Source organism: Myripristis murdjan, chromosome 18 (genome assembly GCF_902150065.1).
Source record: "Myripristis murdjan chromosome 18, fMyrMur1.1, whole genome shotgun sequence".
NCBI classification, from domain to species: Eukaryota; Metazoa; Chordata; class Actinopteri; order Holocentriformes; family Holocentridae; genus Myripristis; species Myripristis murdjan.
The window spans coordinates 26,066,891-26,085,471 of record NC_043997.1 but is presented as its reverse complement, the minus strand read 5'-3'; the positions used below and the strand labels follow the sequence as shown (position 1 = coordinate 26,085,471).

Below are 18,581 nucleotides of genomic sequence, written 5' to 3'. Positions count from 1 at the left end.
AACTCACACCCACATAACAATGTTCCTCAGGTATATCTCTTTCTAGCCCAGTTGTTACATATTTACATATGCATTTATTATACTGACTTACATAATTTTACAGTTGTTATGAGATCTGAGGTAACTGCAGAGTAAATGCACCAGAGAAAGATCATTTCTGTAATATGCAATGTAATGTCAACATTTAGTACTCAAATTTAAAATGCAATTTGTGTCCAAACTCAATACTTTGGTAAATATGCATATACCTCTCATTGCAGACACCATGTCATGTAAATGCTCTTGACTACTGAATGTGAAGCAGTGTGGCCTCCTCCCTGTGCTCCACTGTTACCTTGAGTCTTTTGTTCGATGGCCTGGGTTTACATAACACCACAGAGGGAGAGGAGAAGGAGGGGAAGGCTGTGGCTCACTGATACGGCCACTTGCTCAGCCACAGCGACTCATGCTGTTATTGTAATCACCAGCACTCACTTTTTTCCCTCCCCCCCGTGACCTTGGTGCTTCCTCCCTCTCTCCCTCCTTCCTTCATTCCCTGGCCTGCCCCGTTTGGCTTCACTCGCACTGCAGGTTGTTTCGATTCAGGTTTTCTCCCTCGCACATGACAGAGCTGGTGTTTTGTAATCATCAAAAAGTTGTATGAGTGGTATTTTTTTTTTTTTTATTCTAATCTGTATGGCAGAAATCGGATCCTGATTCATGCAGTTATATGGGATTTGTGGGTGAATGTGCAAATCGAAATCTGTGAGTGTGACAATGGTAAAATCTGTCATTTACATGAGAAATAATTTTGAGCAAAAAGTTGAGAAAGTGCGAAAATGAAAATATTGCTGTGATGACCATGCATATGTTTTCCCAAGTCTTTATGACATTGCTTTCAGTTTACATTGATGCCATGTTGTCCTCTGTCACTCCTCACTCTCTCTTTAATTACCCCTCTCTTTCCTTCCTTTCCATTATTTCTGTGCTCAGTTTTTATGCAGAGAATAACTAGTACTACTACCCTTCTTATCAAAGAGGTTGACCTTTGGTCTCATCTGCATCTAGACGTTGGCAAACTAATCCTCAAGTTGGACTTCGGCCTGTGTAAAAGCAGGGTGTACAAAAGCACATACATACAGGGTAACTTCACCCATACGACAGCAGGAATTCAAGAGAGCGAACCAGGTAAGACCTGCAAATCACTTTATTTACAAATTTAGCAAAAACAGAGACAGTATAAGTAAATAAATAAATCCAAATTTGCCCTATTTGCCCCAGTTGTGTGCATATGTGTGTACGCATGCATGTGCTGTGTCACAACCATTACACAGCTTACATTTTTAAGTTGCTGCTATCCCTTTGCATTGTTACAGCAATGATGAGCATTTTGTTCTGGCACAGGATTCTCTGTGCTACTAAATATACCACTATTGTGTGAGAGTTAACCTCGGCTGCAATAGCATATGAATTCCACTGTGTATTATGTAATACTAATGCAGTATAACTGGTAGCTGTCTTGGCCAGCCTCTCTCGAATGCTTTAGAAATTGTCTGTACACAGCACTTTTAGTGCATTCGCACAACAGCAAATTCAGAAAACTCCACCTGTTTTCAGAACTGTGCCTTCCTTTCTGAGATTTAATGGTGGTTAGATCACTCAACTTTACCATTTCTGCCAATGCCACAGCCAAAAAAGTGATAGGCTTAATAATATTAATTATTATTAATAGGTGGCACTATACACAAAGGAATAATCTATGGCTGCCACAGAATTAGTAGAGGAAGAGCATCTCATCCACTTGGCAGGATGGTAAGAGTAGCAGGATATTTTGTCAGTGTGCATCTCTCTATACACTGCTGCCTGGTAAAATGTGATTTGAAAGACAAAACTGGAAGTCTTAGGTTCAATTGGCTAAATAGTTAACAACCTCCCAAACTGACAATCAAACCAAGTGACAAAACTGGTAAAACAAGACATCACTAGAAATAAACAAGCTGAAAAAAATCAAGCTTCCATTCACATCTTTTTTAGTACAATTATTTTCCTTCATTGTTCATTTGAGGGCAGCAATGCGCCTGGTAGCCCCCATTTTACAGGGAACAAACAGGTTAGCCATTAGCCATAAAGGTGTCTAATTGGCGGACTTCAGATTGTTACAGCAAAAGAAAAGAAGAGGATGAAAAGGTAATGGAAAATATGCCAAAACAAGAGAGGCTCAAGGTCTCACATTCAACAAACAGCATACAAAGTTAATTAAGTGTTTCATAACTCTGTTACAGTGATATATTGTCAGTAAACTGGCAGAAAATAATCATTAATCATTTACAGTTGGGTTATTGGCCTACATGCTTCCACCCAGAACAAACAAAACAAAACAAAACAAAACAAAACAACACCCAAAACAAAGCACTGTTTTTATACCAACATCAGTATAAAAAGCAAAGAGCAAATAAATTAAAATAAAAGTTTTTGTTCAGTGTCACCAAGTTGTTGTATTGGAGTATTAAATCAGTGTTAATGAAGTCATAACTACTAATACTACTAATATAAAACTCTTATACTAGAGCGGATGTTACACATCTACTGATACCCATTGTCTATCTGCTGTTTTGTCTTCTCCCAGGAAATGGCAAACTTGATCCCCCTGGTCTTGATTGTGCTCTGCTTCCTGGTGCACAAACCTACTTCTTGCAATGGCAGCAGGATTCTGGTAGTGCCTGTTGATGGCAGCCACTGGGTCAACATGGAGCTGCTCCTCAGAGAGCTACATGCCAGAGGCCACAGCCTCACAGTGCTGCGCTCTGCCAAGAGCTGGTACATCCCTCAAAATTCTTCTATCTATACTTCTATTAATGGGCACATGTTGGAGGATGAGTCTGATAAGAACTTCTACAATGAATTACTCCAAAGGATAATGAAACACCGCAAGTTGCCATCTTTCATACGTTCATTCCGCCAACAGTTTGAGATCACGTCCATGCTGAGAATGGGCCATCAGATCTGTTGCAGAGCAGCTGCAAAAATGTTTGATGACCCGGTTTTTATGAAGAAGCTGCAGGATGCCAAGTACGACTTGATGTTAACTGACCCCGGCCTGCCTATAGGGCTCCTTCTGGGCAGTTACCTTCAGCTGCCAATGGTCTTCAATGTACGCTGGATCAATTCTGGAGAGAGTCATTTCACCATGGCTCCCTCTCCTGTGTCATATGTCCCTGTGTCAGGTACAGAACTTGAGGATCAGATGGACTTTCTGGAAAGGACTAAGAACCTGTTACATTACCTTTATAGCGCCTTTGAGCAATATGCTATCATCAACCCTGCCTATTCAGATCTACTGCAGCGCCACTTCCCCCCTGGAGCTGACTTGCTTTCTATACAGCAATCAGCTGATGTTTGGTTGGTGAGGGCAGACTTTGTCTTTGAGTTTCCACGTCCAACCATGCCCAATGTGTTCTACATAGGGGGTTTCCAATGTAGAAAGGCTCAGGCCCTCCCTGCTGAGCTGGAGGCCTTTATGCAGAGCTCTGGAGAACATGGGGTGGTGGTGATGTCTCTTGGGACAATTATATCAGCGCTGCCCAGGGATATGATGGAGGCCATTGCTGCAGCTTTTGCTCAGCTCCCTCAGAAGGTGGTGTGGAAGTTCCTAGGTCAGAGGCCTTCATCCCTGGGGAACAACACCCTGCTAGTGGACTGGCTACCTCAAACTGATCTTCTGGGACATCCCAAGACTCGTGCTTTTGTGGCCCATGGTGGCACCAATGGTCTTTATGAAGCCATCTATTATGGAGTCCCTGTCCTAGGCCTGCCACTCCTTTTTGACCAGTTTGACAACCTAGTCCGGCTGAAGGCACGTGGGGCAGCACGGGTGGTGGAGGCCTCATCACTCACTACAGAGAACTTCCTGGAGGCATTAAAAGACATCCTGAACAATCCCTCCTACCAAGACAACATGCAGCGACTCTCCCGCCTGCACCGTGACCGACCTGTGTCTCCTATGGGCACCGCTATCTTTTGGATTGAGTATGTTATTAGGAACAAAGGAGCAGCCCACCTGCGTGCAGTAGCTTATGATCTGCCATGGTATACCTACCACAGCCTGGATGTGGTAGCACTGCTCATGGTGCTCAGCGGAGCTCTTCTATGGGCTTCAGTCTCAGTTTGTAGCCTGCTCTGCTGCCGGAGATTCAGAAAGAAGACAAAAGTGGAGTAAGCAACTTGAACATAATTACTGTCTAAACATCTACCTCGTGGGAGTTTTTATCAGCTATTCAAAGAAAACACAGCCATAAATATATGTGTGACCTCATGGCAAATTATACAAAAATATGTAAATAAAACACTCAACGTAAAATGCCCACAAACCACCGAAGACATATTTTGGCTTATATCTCAAGCAACTTTTCTTTAGAAAATGGTCTTGACCAGCATATTACTCATTGTGAAAAGTGTACTTTCTATACAAACAATATGATAGTACTACTTCTACCATAAAACAGGAAAGATCAATCAGATGTCTGCCTGATTATTTTTTTAAAGATCATCTGAGTTTTACATGGTTAAAGAAGACAATGTGCTGCTTTATTAAAAGTCTATACAGTGTCCATACAAAACAGAGGCAATGCTTTTTATTGTGCTGTTTCAGGCATTATAGAACTGAAGTATCTTTTTAAAACTGCCTTACACTTTGATGTCACAGCATGGACTTGTTTAACAAGGATCTCACATTTCAGAATACCAAACACTGTGAAAGAAATGGTGACAGCCTTTATCTGACAGGTCATAGTGAGTTTATCATTAGCTTTGCCCATTTCCTGAACGACACAGACGCTATGCATGAGGAGGAGGTTACTGAAAGTATTCAAAGACTGTGGAGTTGGACAGACAAAATCTGAATCCTCAAGAAAAGACAAGCACTGGACCATCAAGGTATTATATGTTGTTGTTTTTTTTATGTGTGTGTGTGTGTGTTTTTCTCTGCTTTGCTCTGTAGGGTTCACACTCAGTATATTGCTTGCAAGCCTAAACATGATGACAAATCTCATGCAATTATGAATAAACAGGTGGTCAAGTAGGCGCATACTCCCAGAGTTATTATCACCAATGTTTGTGTTTTAACTGACATGTATGATAATAGCGTTTAAAACATTGTGAAGTGTTTTAACCAACATGTATGATGATGAAATATCAAGATGACATCAGCGTGTCAAAATTTATTATGAGTGATTTTTTCTCATATTCTGTTCGATATAAACAGTACACCTTTAAATATATTATATTTGCAGTCATAGCTGGGATTTTAACATGAGCAAACAACAAAACAAAAATTAGGTCATAGTTTAGGCCCACTGTTTTGATAGCTGCACCTGCACAAATTTGGGGGAGTGAAACTAAAGCATTCCTATTATCTAACTGGGCAGTATAATTTTGGTAATCAAGGGGAGAGATAAAAGCAGAAGGTAACAAAATGTGACACTAGTTATGAGTTGTATAGAGTATTGTCAAGAGCAGATTGTACACACTATTCCACAGATGGCTGCAAAATGTAGTGTTAAAGCAAGAATTGTTTGAGACTACTCTGACTAAAACAGTGAAACTGGAGATTTCAGTGTTTGCTGTGTAACCTCCAGAAAGACTCTCAGGGGACTGAATAAGTAGACGTGAGAAGGAATTTGCCCTCCAAAAACAGATATGGTCCAAAGTATGAATGCCCCTCATTGCCTCCATATCTCTACTTCACCACTAGTTAGCAAAATAGGAGCATTGAAATGAATGTTTTAGTCTGTCCACAGCTTCACAGATGAGAGGCTATAATGCTTGTACCTTCAGTTTCAATGTGGCATGACAAAAAGTGTGTACTAGTTTATGTAAATATTCCTTTTCTTACTTCATAGCTGCTCTCTCCTTCATTTTTTGTGTTCATTTTCTTACATAAGTCACTGAACATTTGGACATCTGCCAGTTTCACAGACTAAAGGGCTTAGTTTGGAATTTCTGCTGCCCAAAGGAGAGAATAATTTACAGTTCACCATTGTAGTCAGTAACTGCTATCTCATTTTAGTTTGTTCAAGCTAATTTAGGGCAGAGATGCAAAACAAACACTTTCCATTGAATGCATTTCTATATTCATTCTATATGTCCCTGAAGAGAACTTGTTTGAGAGTATAGACATGCTGGTATTTTCTTGTGTGATTTCCAGCTTCTAAAGGGATGGCTATGTGTGGGGAAACAAAGGTACCGCTCCACTTCCTTCTCAGCCCTCTCCTCATCCTCTTGGTAAGCAGTTGTCAAGGTGGCAAGATTTTGGTTGTTCCTGAGGATGGCAGCCATTGGATCAACATGGAAGTGCTCCTCAGAGAGCTACACTCCAAAGGTCACAACCTCACTGTGCTGCGCTCCGCCAAGAGTTGGTTTGTTCATGAGAACTCCTCTCTCTATACCTCAATTACAGTCACCCCTCCAGATGCCCAAGCAGAAGACTTTACTCCTGACTTCTTCTCTGGCCTCATACAGCGATCACTAGAACTACAAACTATGCCCCGAGTCTGGCGTTTCTTTGGGCAGCAGAAGGATGTGTCAATGATATTACAGCTTTTCCATGGTGCAGCCCTCAATTTGATCACCACCATCTTGCAAGACCACTCCCTGGTGGCCAGGCTGAAGAGTTCTGGCTTTGACCTGGTGCTGACTGACCCTGCCTTCCCTGTGGGGGTTCTACTAGCCCAATACCTCAGATTGCCAGTTGTTTATAATGTTCGCTGGCTGAATGCTGGAGAGGCTCATACAACAGTGGCTCCAACCCCACCCTCCTATGTCCCTATGTACAATTCTATGTTCCACGACAAGATGGACTTCCTGCAGAGGACAGAGAACTTCCTGCGGTATGTAGCTAGCCTCCTGCTGGAGCAATTGGTTATCTTACCTCTTTACCAGGATCTGCTGCAGCACCACTTTCCCCCTGGAGCTGACTTGCTCTCTATGCAGCGCTCAGCTGATATCTGGTTGGTGAGGGTGGATTTTGTCTTTGAGTTTCCACGACCCACCATGCCAAATGTGTTCTACATAGGGGGTTTCCAGTGTAGAAAGGCCCGGCCCCTCTCTGCTGAACTGGAGGCCTTTATGCAGAGCTCTGGAGAACATGGGGTGGTAGTGATGTCTCTGGGGACATGGGTGTCAGCCCTGCCCAGGGATATGACGGAGGCCATTGCTGCAGCTTTTGCTCAGCTCCCTCAGAAGGTGGTGTGGAGATACATGGGTCAGAGGCCTTCATCCCTGGGGAACAACACCCTGCTAGTGGACTGGCTACCTCAAACTGATCTTCTGGGACATCCTAAGACTCGTGCCTTTGTGGCCCATGGTGGCACCAATGGTCTTTATGAAGCCATCTATTATGGAGTCCCTGTCCTGGGCCTGCCACTCCTGTTTGACCAGTTTGACAACCTAGTCCGGCTGAAGGCACGTGGGGCAGCACGGGTGGTGTTGGCCTCCTCACTCACTACAGAGGACTTCCTGGAGGCATTAAAGGACATTCTGAACAATCCCTCCTACTACCACAACATTCAGCGACTCTCCCGCCTGCACCATGACCAACCTGTGTCTCCTATGGACACCGCCATCTTTTGGATTGAGTATGTCATCAGGAACAAAGGAGCAGCCCACCTACGTGCAGCAGCTTATGACCTGCCATGGTATGCCTACCACAGCCTGGATGTGGTAGCACTGCTCATGGTGCTCAGCGGAGCTCTTCTTTGGGCTTCAGTCTCAGTCTGTAGCCTGCTCTGCTGCCAGAGATTCAGAAAGAAGAGAAAAGTGGAGTAAACACTCAGAAGATTGTTGCTCATTGTCATACTAGATTGTAACCTGAATATAAACAAAACTGTAATTTGTTAATATCACAATAATGATGAACATGTAGTGATAGTGAAAGCATGAAAGAAGTAGAGAACCACCTCGTCTGCAGCATTACAGCTATGTCATATCTCCATAATATTCTTCAAAACTGATGGAAATTTCTGTTCAGTTGATTTGCCCAGAGGGTAAACTTCACCTTGGTTTATTCATCAAATCACAGATTGGTGACATTTAAGAGGAAACACACAGTGAGTGATTAGACCCTCCTCCCTTTGAAACCATGTTGTAAAAATACTGCTGAACACCCATTGTCTCAACATACCCATTCTTTCCCAAACAATTTCAATTGTGCTGACTTTTTTTCCTATGGTGCCTGAGCAAAGTTCACTCCGGGTAAAGTGTCCACATCAAATGTCCAAAAAAAAAAAAAAAAAAAAAAAAGGATTGTACTAATGACACCAGTCGTTTTCATTGCTTTAGTTAAATATTAGTGACTGGCATAATTGTATTGAGGAAAAATCAGTTATACCCTCTGTCTGAACTCTGTTTTTGTCTGCTTTTGTGTAGGCCTAATCTGACAATCTGTTCCTCCTTGTAGATCAAGACATATTCAATTCTGAACTTCTGTTTTCTGCCACCACACACTGGCTCATTCATGCACACACATATTTAGATGCTATATGTAGGTCTGCAATTCACATTGAGAATGAAACAGACTCAAATGTAGTCCAGATTTGACAGGTCATACACTGATGAATTTTTGCTTGTGCAGTCCTGCAGTCCCCCAATTACAGTCAGCTTGTCAACATGTCCAAGCCTGCCAAACATCAGGCTTAACCCTCCTGTTATGTTCACATTTTCTAACATCTTTTATGTTTGGGGTCAATTTGACTCCAGCAGTTTAAACCTCCACAAAATTATTATAACTAAAATTGTCACCAAAGTTTATGTGTCAGGTACTTTATGTTTCTTTGTTGACGACCTAAATAGCCCTTTAAATAAAACATAACTCCCCCCCACCCCCACTTATACATCCAGTATTCCTATTACGCAACTATGGAAAAATACGCAACACTATAAAATCTCAGTGATTGATCTAAAATTGGAAAGAAACATAAATTTTTGATGTTTTGGCTTTATATTATTTCTAAGTACAGATATTGTTATTTATAACAAAAAGTGTGTACAGGACATTGAAAACATATCATCATGTGAATTTCATGTTTACCCGGTAGTAAAGATGTTAATCATTTATTTAGAGACGTTAAACATTGGCTGGGGTCAAATTGACTCCAAATATAATAGGAGGGTTAATAGTCTTGATAACTGATAGAACCCCAGGCTGTAATTAGAGCAACCAATGACTGATTCTTCAATATTTTACCCTTGAAAGCTAGATCCATGAAGAGGTCAAATGGAGTCTACCTTAATATAAATGAACTATCTTATGTCATCTTATCAGACAATATCTGGGGTGTTCGGTAAATTAGAAAACAGGTTGTCATTATATTGAAATTAAACGTACATTTTAACACACACTGAGAGTGTATTCTGAATTGTACCCGCTAGTAGATATACTATGCGGTCATGACAGCCAGTACACAAATCCAGACACATTCCCGTGTAAATGCAAACATATGCCTGCACATCTAATACATCAAGTTTAACAAGTTGGGTGGAAGAAGCAAGACAGACTTAAAACTCCTTCATATATTATCCTCAATGTTATTCTCATTTTGATTGCCCAGTGTAACGGCTATAAAACAGAGGCCATCCTGGTGCAAAATGATTTATTCTACTATGTGTCGCTTTCTTTGTGTGTACTCTGTGTCCCGGGTATGTTTTGGCAGCAAAGTGTGCCAGACTGATTTATAACTGAAGGAGCGACCTCAGCCAAAACAGGAAGGGAACTTTGCTCACTGTACTTCATGGCGGCATGGAAGTATTATTTTATATTACAGCATATTACAAATTAACAAATACACAGAAAAGGGCACAGGCTTTCTTGTCCCACAATGACTTATGGGTCCATCAGCTGTTGCTGTAGTTGAAGTTGCTACAATGCTAGAGTATTCAGGATAAACCTAATGCAGTGTCACACAGAACAGATAGACTTTACTATATTACTGTTCCAGTAGGTTAGTTTAGATAGACAGTGAGTCAAAATGTTTTGCTAGGTGCCACAGGATGCTGATTTGTTTGTCATTGTGATGCCTCATTTAAATCCTGTCAATTCATAAGTTATTTGAAATAAAAACAATAATGGAATTTTTACGAAAAATAAATGAATGATTGAATATTGCCATGGCTCTGTCATGAATGCATATTTTCACTAGCTGCAGAAACCTCAGGCATTTTTTGAGCCACTGTTAAAAACAGTGAAAATTCATGTGTTGGTTTGATTTAGGCTCACTTTCTCTCCATCACACACCAACTCATTGTGCCTGCAGAAAGGAGAAAAGCAGCCGGGAAAGTCTCAAGTGAAGTCTGACACTGGTTTAGTCATCAAGTTTTTTACTCGTTGAGGTACAAAGAGATGATGATTGTACACATTTAGAATAATTTGTTTGTTACATATTCTCTAACCTGATTTGTCCCATCATTTATTTTTCTGAATTTGTAGATATACAACACATTTATATTGATGTGCGATGGTTCCAGGAGGCAGACAGTGAGTGTGTGATTGACCAGGAGGCAAGAGAGGGTCACTTTAGCTGCAATGACAAAGACCGTGGTTACACTTTTCTTTGCAATGCAACTTTTGTGATGGGCTGTGCCAGATCAGAACTCAGCTATGTCTATATGTGAGTGTTTGACTTGATACTTGCAACCTGCCTGATCAGATAAATTCCTGCGTGGATATATTCCACTATATGTACTGATAAATTGTCCACACCTCACTGAGATCCAAATTCAAAATGCCAGGCCACCTCAGTATGAGGTCTGACTGATCAGATCCAAATGCAGGCAAGATCCGATCTCAGAGTGTGCAGACTTGAGAGTTAATGTGTCCTGGCATGATCAGCTGACAGAAGTGTCATTGAAAACAAAAGTGTATCCACAGTCATGGATATAGGGGAAGAGACAACCTAGCCTGACCCAAAAACACATTTTACTACAGAGACTTTGAAATAGGGTCTTTTTAAAATCAGAAAAAAATTCACATTTTGGGCAAGCTATACAAGCAAGTGTGTGTGTATGTATGACAAAGAGAGCAAGTACACACATGCACACACACAACTATGTGTAAAGGTCTTCTGACGAGCATTTAAAAATGACCCCACCACTGTTAACCATGCCATTGATGCAAAACATCTTTGTTATTTAGCTTTATCTATAATACTGGTCAGTTAAAAAAATATTACACACAGGCTAGAGTATATTAGCAACCAAACACATATTGTCATAAAATTACAGGGCAAGAAAGCAATACTGAATGAGATTTACAAGCAAAAACTGCTTTCCAGGGTCATTTTAACTAGCCTGAGCTAGTAAAGCAGGTCTGCAGATGAGGAGGCTTGTGTTAACCTGCACAACGATGAATGCAAAGTGCCAGGCTTTATGATTAATCTCCTGCATGACAAATGAAGTAATCTTAAATAAAGTGCTTGTTTGTTTTTTGTTAGATATAGCCTAATACCAGCCTATACAGTGCAGTAATAGCACTTTGATATAGCTGCCAAAAAATACTGTGTGTTTTCAAATTCTAGCTGGCAGTAACAGTATTTTTGTGAATAATGTTAAAAGCAAAGGGTTAATGTGATGAACGTGAATGATCTGAAGGGCATTAATGGTCATTCCTCATCAGTTCTTCCCTTTACAACTGCCCCCTGTCCTTCTCATCCTGTCCCGTCCTGTACTGAAGATAGGGAGCGAGTAAGAGAGGGAGAGAGAGAGAGGGAGAGAGACAGAGGGAGAGAGAGTGTTTTTGTTCTGGGACAAAAAGGCGTTCTCCTGCCTCAGGATGTTGCCTTTAAAACTGAAGAAGTGGGTTTCCTGTGGAGGAAACGATCACAGAATAGACAAGGCCTGGTTAAGACGCTGTGTTCCCAACGTGACAACATTTCTGGAGTGCAGGTCACTCGGCTGCAGAGTGGGCAGCACACTTCTCTGGAGCAAATTTTCGATCCTCTTCGGCGCAGTGAGAGGTGAGTGAAAAGTCTTGGAGATCATTTTTTTTTTTTAGCTTGGTTCAACATGTTTAGTTTCTCATGCACCTGCTGATATTAACAATACAGGCTGTGATGCAAAATCTTGCCTTGGCTCACAACTTTTTGCTCTCGGCTCTCCAGGTTTTTCACTTCTCTGATGGATCCTGGATGCTCTCAAGACTGGCTGATTCACATCACGAAAGGTGAACCTGACCCTTCCCACACAATTCAGCACTTGTGAATATTACACCATGGATCAGCTGCAAGTGTATCCAACTGAACGCACCTATTGATGTTTTCTTAATGACTAGGCATCCCTGCCCCATCTCATTATCCTGTGAGTACCAGCTCATGCTTGAGAGAAGTAAATTCTGGATTCCCATGTAAGGTGACTGACCAAAAGAGACATGTCCAATGATAGCTGCAACCTCCCCTTAGACACGGACACCGTTGGCCTGACCTACATCTATGGCCTGATCTTCTCACTGGGTCTTCCCAGCAACCTGCTTTCTCTTTGGGGACTGTACCAGCTGGGCCGCTCAGGTGGAGGTGGCTGCCAGCTGGTCTACATCCTCAACCTGCTGCTGTCCGATCTCCTGCAGCTGCTCACCCTGCCCCTGTGGATCCTCTACCTCCAGGGTGGGCACCGCTGGCCCTATGGGCAGCCCGCCTGTGAGCTGGTGGGCTATGTGTTTTACGTCAACGTCTACGCCAGTGTCATGTTCCTGTGCCTGATAGCGCTGGACCGCTGCCTGGCCATCGTATACCCGTTGAGCAGTCGTGGGGTGCGGACCGTGAAGGTGGCAGCGGTGTCGGGGGTTGCCGTGTGGACTCTTACCTTCCTGTTCTGCCTGTGGGGGCTACTGCCCTCTGTGTTTGACTCTGAGAGGCTACTGTGTCTGGAGCAGTACCCTGTCAGCCCCAGATATGCCCACTTCAAGATTGCCACAGTGGCCCTCGGCTTTCTACTGCCGTGTGCCATACTGGGGTGAGTTGACTGCGGGTTTCCCAATGAAGTTATTCAGTTCAATCCAATTCTACTTTATTCTCTTCTGTTCTATTCTATTTTGTTCTTTTGTCTTCTGTTTTGTTCTCTCCTTTTCTCTTCTCTCTACCACACTTCAGACCGTTCCCACACAGCTTCCTTTGTGTCTCGCTGATGAGTGACTGTAGTGTTTCAGCAGCATCCAGCAATGCTCAAAAGGGCAGGACACGACTGCGAGACAATAATGTAAAATCAAATTAAGAAGCAGGAAAACAACTCAGCAAGCTTTTCCCTAAAAACAAAGATACAGAATGAAGCCAGCGTTTAAAATCAGCACTTCAGAGTGAGAATAATTTTCTGTATGTACATACAAACTAATATGGGCAGGATTCTGATAGTAACCTCCCCATTTCAAGCAATCTACATTTCAGTTGTTTCAAAACTTAAGAATCTTTCTCTAACTTGTCTGCCGCTTATATTTATGCACTGCAAAAACTCAAAATCTTACCAAGATTATTTGTCTTATTTCAAGTCAAAAATGTCTTATTCCTAGTCAAAATATCTCATTACATTTAAAATAAGACATGATCACTTCAGAAGTAACTTGTTTTAAGACAATTGTCTCTCGTTTTAAGTGAAAATTCACTTGAAACAAGTGAAAATTTGCTTGTTTCATTGACAAAATTTGTCTCTTGTTTCTAGCTAATTTTCACTTATTTCAAGTGAATTTTCACTTTTTCCACTGGCAAATTTTGCCAATGAAACAAGCAAATTTTCAAGTGATGGTTCAAGTGAATTTTCACTTGAAACAAGTGAAAATTTTCACTTGAAACAAGTGAAAATTGTCTAAAAACAAGTTACTTCCGAGGTGATCGTGTCTTATATTAAGTGTAATGAGATATTTTGACTAGAAATAAGACATTTTTGACTTGAAATAAGACAAATAATCTTGGTAAGATTTTACGTTTTTTGCAGTGTACAACCTTTCCTTTCTGATAGATTAGATTTAATAAGGGAAGTCAATAAGATAGGCTTTTACTTAGATGAACAAGAAAAGCATATATTTTTTGTATATTTTGGACAGATTAGGTATATAACATACCATGTTCTCATCTCTGCCTCCTCCCCTCAGCTACACCTCGGCCCACATTGGGGTCACGCTCCGGCGATCACCCTCTGTCTCCGACCACGAGCGACGCAAAATCGTCGGCATCCTAGTCATCATCACTATCAACTTCATCGTGGTCTTTGGACCGTACCACCTGGTGGGAGGGTACAGGTTTGTGTACTTGCTGATGACTGACGAGCCATGTGGATTGGAGCGCTCCATTTTCCTTGTCTACCGACTGTGCTACGGCCTGACCAGCCTCAACACCCTGCTGGATCCACTTTTCTACATTTTCCTGTGCCCTGATGCCCGGCTGGAGCTGCGAAGGTCCCTGCCCTGCGTGGGAAAGGGGCAGAGCACCCGCAAACAAGTCACCCTGACATCCAGTGCTTACCTAGCCACCCGAGGTCAGACTGTGATGGGACACGACCCTCTGGGAGTATGAATTGTTTATAACAAGGACAGAGAGTGAGAAACACAGAGAGAATGACAAATTATGTTGCAGCTACATCTTTTTTTGTTTGACCCAACAGACTCCCCCTGCTACAGTAAAGAAAATGCAATTGTGCCACCTTGTGGATATAAGCGTATATTGCAGACTTTTCCCTCCACCAGATCGGTGTGACAGCTTTGCCTGACAGAGCAGCCACCAGATCTACAACAAATTCATTTTAATGGAGAGTTTTATTGTCCTGTGTTGGTCTAAATGCTTTATTCAGCTCTCAGAGAAACACTTTAAAAGGATAAGAGACTTGAGCTGTTACCTACAAAGCACTTACAAATGTTCCCAAAAAATATGAAAATATCTTGTTTACTACATGATCAAAATGCACTCTTGTAAACATGTCTGGAGTAACACCCACTGCTGCTTCAAGGTCAAGATACACAGTGAGCAACCGTCTTTCAGATACAGCTTGAAATGTAACTGGCCATCCATTTACTATATTTAGGGGTCTGTTTTGATATTGTTTCAGAGAGCTTCACCAGTGGAATTTATGCTTTTTATAATTTTCTACCATGTTTAACTAAAAATAAGGGCTGCGGAGTATGGTGAAAAATGCTATCATAATAACAGTAAAATGTAAAAATTGATATTAATTGTATCTTGATACATGTCAAATAACTATCATGTCACATTTAAGGCTACTTTGGGCTTTTGAGTGAAATCCGACAAAATCAAGATGTTAAAAATTATCATGATGCTGTTCTCCTTGAGCCACCAAAAGACAGCTAGCAGTTCATGTGCAAGAGCCTGTCATCTCTTCACTGAACCTTGAAATCCATTGACATTTTACTGAACATTTTTTAGGTTTATATTGTGATCAGTTCTGCTATTGTTGTACTGCCCAGCCCAACTTCAAATACAGTTGTTTCACTCTGGTGTGTGCAAAGATGATGACAAACCTGTGTTTAAGCTTATGCTTTGCTGTTCTGTACAGTGCATCTGTCCTCAGGGCTGTTGTACTTGAGTCCCCAGACAACTTTTCTGATGTGTTCATTTAGTTTCTCCCCAGCATTTCAAACCATTGAAGAGATTACGCCCGTGTACAACATGTAATTGTCCACAAAAAAAAAAAACACAAAACACAAATCCTGTGCATTACTTAGCTGGGTGTTGAAACATCTAGCACAGAGTCCCTGCTGATAGAACTGCAAGAAGGATGAGGAGACTAAAACAGTGTTTCCAAATCCTTGAGTAGTTCAGTGCCTATTTCGGTATTGAATGGGACTCAGTTTGCTTGGATGTTATGACTGCAGCCCTGTCTCTCTTAATTTCAAGAGCTCAGTCAATCATATTAAATAAATAAATAAATTCCCGTGTAAACACAGCTACTAGAGAGGTATTTTCTCTCATGTGCCATACTGCAACTACTGACTGGGCCTACCAGCAATGAGATCTGAGTGTGCAGTGGTGGACTATTTGAAGGGCAGGGGCAAAAAAACAACAACAATGAAAAGGGCACCTACTGCATGACAGGCTGTCACTACCAGCACGCAAAAAGCGGTGATGCATTGTGTATGATCAAATAGTCTCTGTCCATGAATAAAATTAAGATTGTAATTAGGTGATCCTGAATAAAAGTAAAACGCTTAGAAAATACACAGTGAAGGAAGAACCTTTCATTTTTTTTATTCACAAACACCTCCAAAGTGAAACACAGAGGCTCAGGCAACTATTAATTTTTCACACAAATACACACACACACACACACACACACACACACCACTCTTTAAGTGAAAAGGCAATTCATACAAAACTTTAAAGTTCTTCAAATTTTTTGAGTTCACGCTAAAATGATTCCCTTCCTGAAGGATTTTTACATTTCTGCTTGATTTCCAAATTGAGGTTGTCAGGGTTCCAGCTCAGACTGTGGGAGCCCCTCTGACAGCTGAACACTGGAAAGGGGCTGTGGCTGAGACTGAAAACCTATCTAGGCTACTTTGAAAATAGAAACAACAGGAACAGTGCAGATTACAGCAGAGATTACATCAAAATTCTAGCATGATATTAGTCTAACTTATTGGCCCTTTGCAAAGTCGTATAACAAACACTTTGCAGGGCGTTTGGTGGCAGCCCCAGACTGTTGTCCCGGCCTCACTTTGGGACAGCCGGCCCTACACCACATCTTGAATGGGAGACTTTAGAGCGCTGCATCTCTCTCTTTTTTATTTTTTATCACTAGTATGTTTTTTCCTCACCATTGCAAGGGTGTTTTCTCACTTGGAAGGGCATCTCAGAGGGCATCCCCTGGTGTCTTCATCAGAAAGACACCTGGGGAACCTCCCGTTTCTCCCATTGTCAGGCCTCCTGTCCTGTAGCAGCACATCACCTTTTCTCCACTGGAGGCTCATCCATGAAGAAACTTCAAACATTCTCACACATGTAGGGACAGCCTTTACAGCACTGCAGCACATTTTATCCACTGGAGGGGCTCTTCTCTATTAGAGGAGCAACTCATTTATTATAATTTACTATTATTGTTTACTTATTGCATGAAGGGGCACCCTAGAGGGCATTCGATTTTTTTCCCCCCATGGGCAGACAATGGGGCTCTTCCTCTCGTTTTTGACAATCTAGAGGTGGGGATGAGACTTTCTTATTGACTTTGAACTGCTGATGAAGAATCAGTTATTTTATCAGTTATTAGCAAAATTAGCAGAGTCAGATTTCATGTTTTTTTAATGATCGCCACAAGTGGAGAGAGCTGCAAGTATGTTTCAGATCATTTGAAATCAGTCTTAGATGGCATCCATCTCTATAACACATAATGGGAACAAATGAGAAAGATGTTCCATAGCTCTGTATTCAGGGTGGTATGGTTCATGTGGGTTAAAAGGCTCACGGAAACTGAACTGAACCACTGAACTTACTATTCAGGCTGCGCGTCATTTTGCGCGTAACTCTTTGGCACAGCTGGGCGAGGCTGTTTGGAGAGGCGCCCGCCACGTTCTCGGATCAGTTCAACAAAGCAGCCCCACCTGAAACGTCTCGGTGCCTCCGCTCTGCAAATCTGAAGACTGTGTGCGTCCAAGAACACAACCAGAGCCCGCTGATCTCCAACATTCCTTTGAGGGTTGGATGCCTGCAGCTGTCCTGCGCGCCGCAGAGCGCAGCCGTTCTCCATCGGGTTGTTGTGGCAAAGTGTGCGGCAGCACTCGCTCAGCTCATAAAGACAATGGATGAGGTTTATGTTTATGAACTGCAGAAAATTGTTTGATCTTATAAATAGCTTGTCCATGCTTGTCTAATATTGTCTGTTGCCTAACCAGTGAAATTACGACCAGCAATCCATTTCTGTTCGTCTATTTGCACAGTTAGGAGAATGCTACTCGACTATCTTACTTAAATGTTTAATTTATTATTCGATTTGCATGGTAGTATTGATCTTAGAGTTAGCAGTTTCTGTTCAATTTATTATATCTTGGATATTAAATTACTGATTACTTGGACTAGTGATCACATCATACCTTCACCCTGCTATTAATCGTCATGGATTTATTCATGTAGTCTAGTAGGGAGGTGGGGGTCCCATGCACCCGAAAGATATATTTTTCTAACCTAGCTTTTTGTAATCCTTAAGGTGTCTAGTAAATGATTTTTGATGTTAACAGCGCAAATTTTTGTCCCATGTATGATTTTTTGGGCCATCTTTTATGGCCATCTTGGATTTTCGACTTCGAAAAATGAAAACTTTAAACCTACATAGCTCCTGAACCATACATCACACAGAGACAACTGACCCCATTTTCTTTGTGTCTTGACATGAGGAATTGAGAAAGATGGGGATTGCCATGATTGGGTCATGTATTGTACATAAAAACTCAAATAAACAAAAAAAAAACGTTAAAATTCAGCAAAATTGGATCACAGAAACTCCTCCCCCATGTACCCCATTGATATTTTTTTATTAACTTTGGTATATTTACAATCCCCAAGATGTCTAGTAAACAAATATTGAAGAGCCCAACTTGAAATATTGTCCAATGTCTGTTTATTCTGGCT

At 41.6% G+C, this 18,581-nt stretch overlaps 1 protein-coding gene and 2 pseudogenes across 3 annotated transcripts; all 3 read left to right on the top strand.

Annotated features, from left to right (window-relative positions):
- Positions 1-2,051: 2,051 nt before the first annotated feature.
- LOC115376303 (UDP-glucuronosyltransferase 1-2 pseudogene) lies at positions 2,052-4,199 on the top strand (annotated as a pseudogene).
- A 590-nt stretch (positions 4,200-4,789) lies between these two features.
- LOC115376440 (UDP-glucuronosyltransferase 2A1 pseudogene) lies at positions 4,790-8,274 on the top strand (annotated as a pseudogene).
- Positions 8,275-11,520: 3,246 nt separating this feature from the next.
- LOC115376546 (probable G-protein coupled receptor 132) lies at positions 11,521-15,308 on the top strand. 3 transcript variants are annotated; one of them, XM_030076208.1, is made up of 4 exons: positions 11,521-11,981; positions 12,126-12,187; positions 12,296-12,972; positions 14,102-15,308. In XM_030076208.1, exons 3-4 carry the CDS (start codon positions 12,392-12,394, stop codon positions 14,520-14,522), a joined length of 1,002 nt encoding a protein of 333 aa, XP_029932068.1. In that variant the 5' UTR covers positions 11,521-11,981; positions 12,126-12,187; positions 12,296-12,391; the 3' UTR covers positions 14,523-15,308. The 3 variants fall into 3 exon arrangements, with proteins under 3 accessions (XP_029932068.1, XP_029932066.1, XP_029932069.1); XM_030076206.1 differs by having other exon boundaries at positions 12,126-12,972; XM_030076209.1 differs by lacking the exon at positions 11,521-11,981 and having other exon boundaries at positions 12,087-12,187.
- The last annotated feature ends 3,273 nt before the right edge of the window (positions 15,309-18,581 follow it).

Bases quoted from the DNA above. Each gene is read 5' to 3' on its own strand.
- LOC115376546 (XM_030076208.1), top strand. From the start codon at position 12,392: ATGTCCAATGATAGCTGCAACCTCCCCTTAGACACGGACACCGTTGGC. The intron at 12,973-14,101 runs GTGAGTTGACTG...TCCTCCCCTCAG, and splicing joins CTGCCGTGTGCCATACTGGG to CTACACCTCGGCCCACATTG.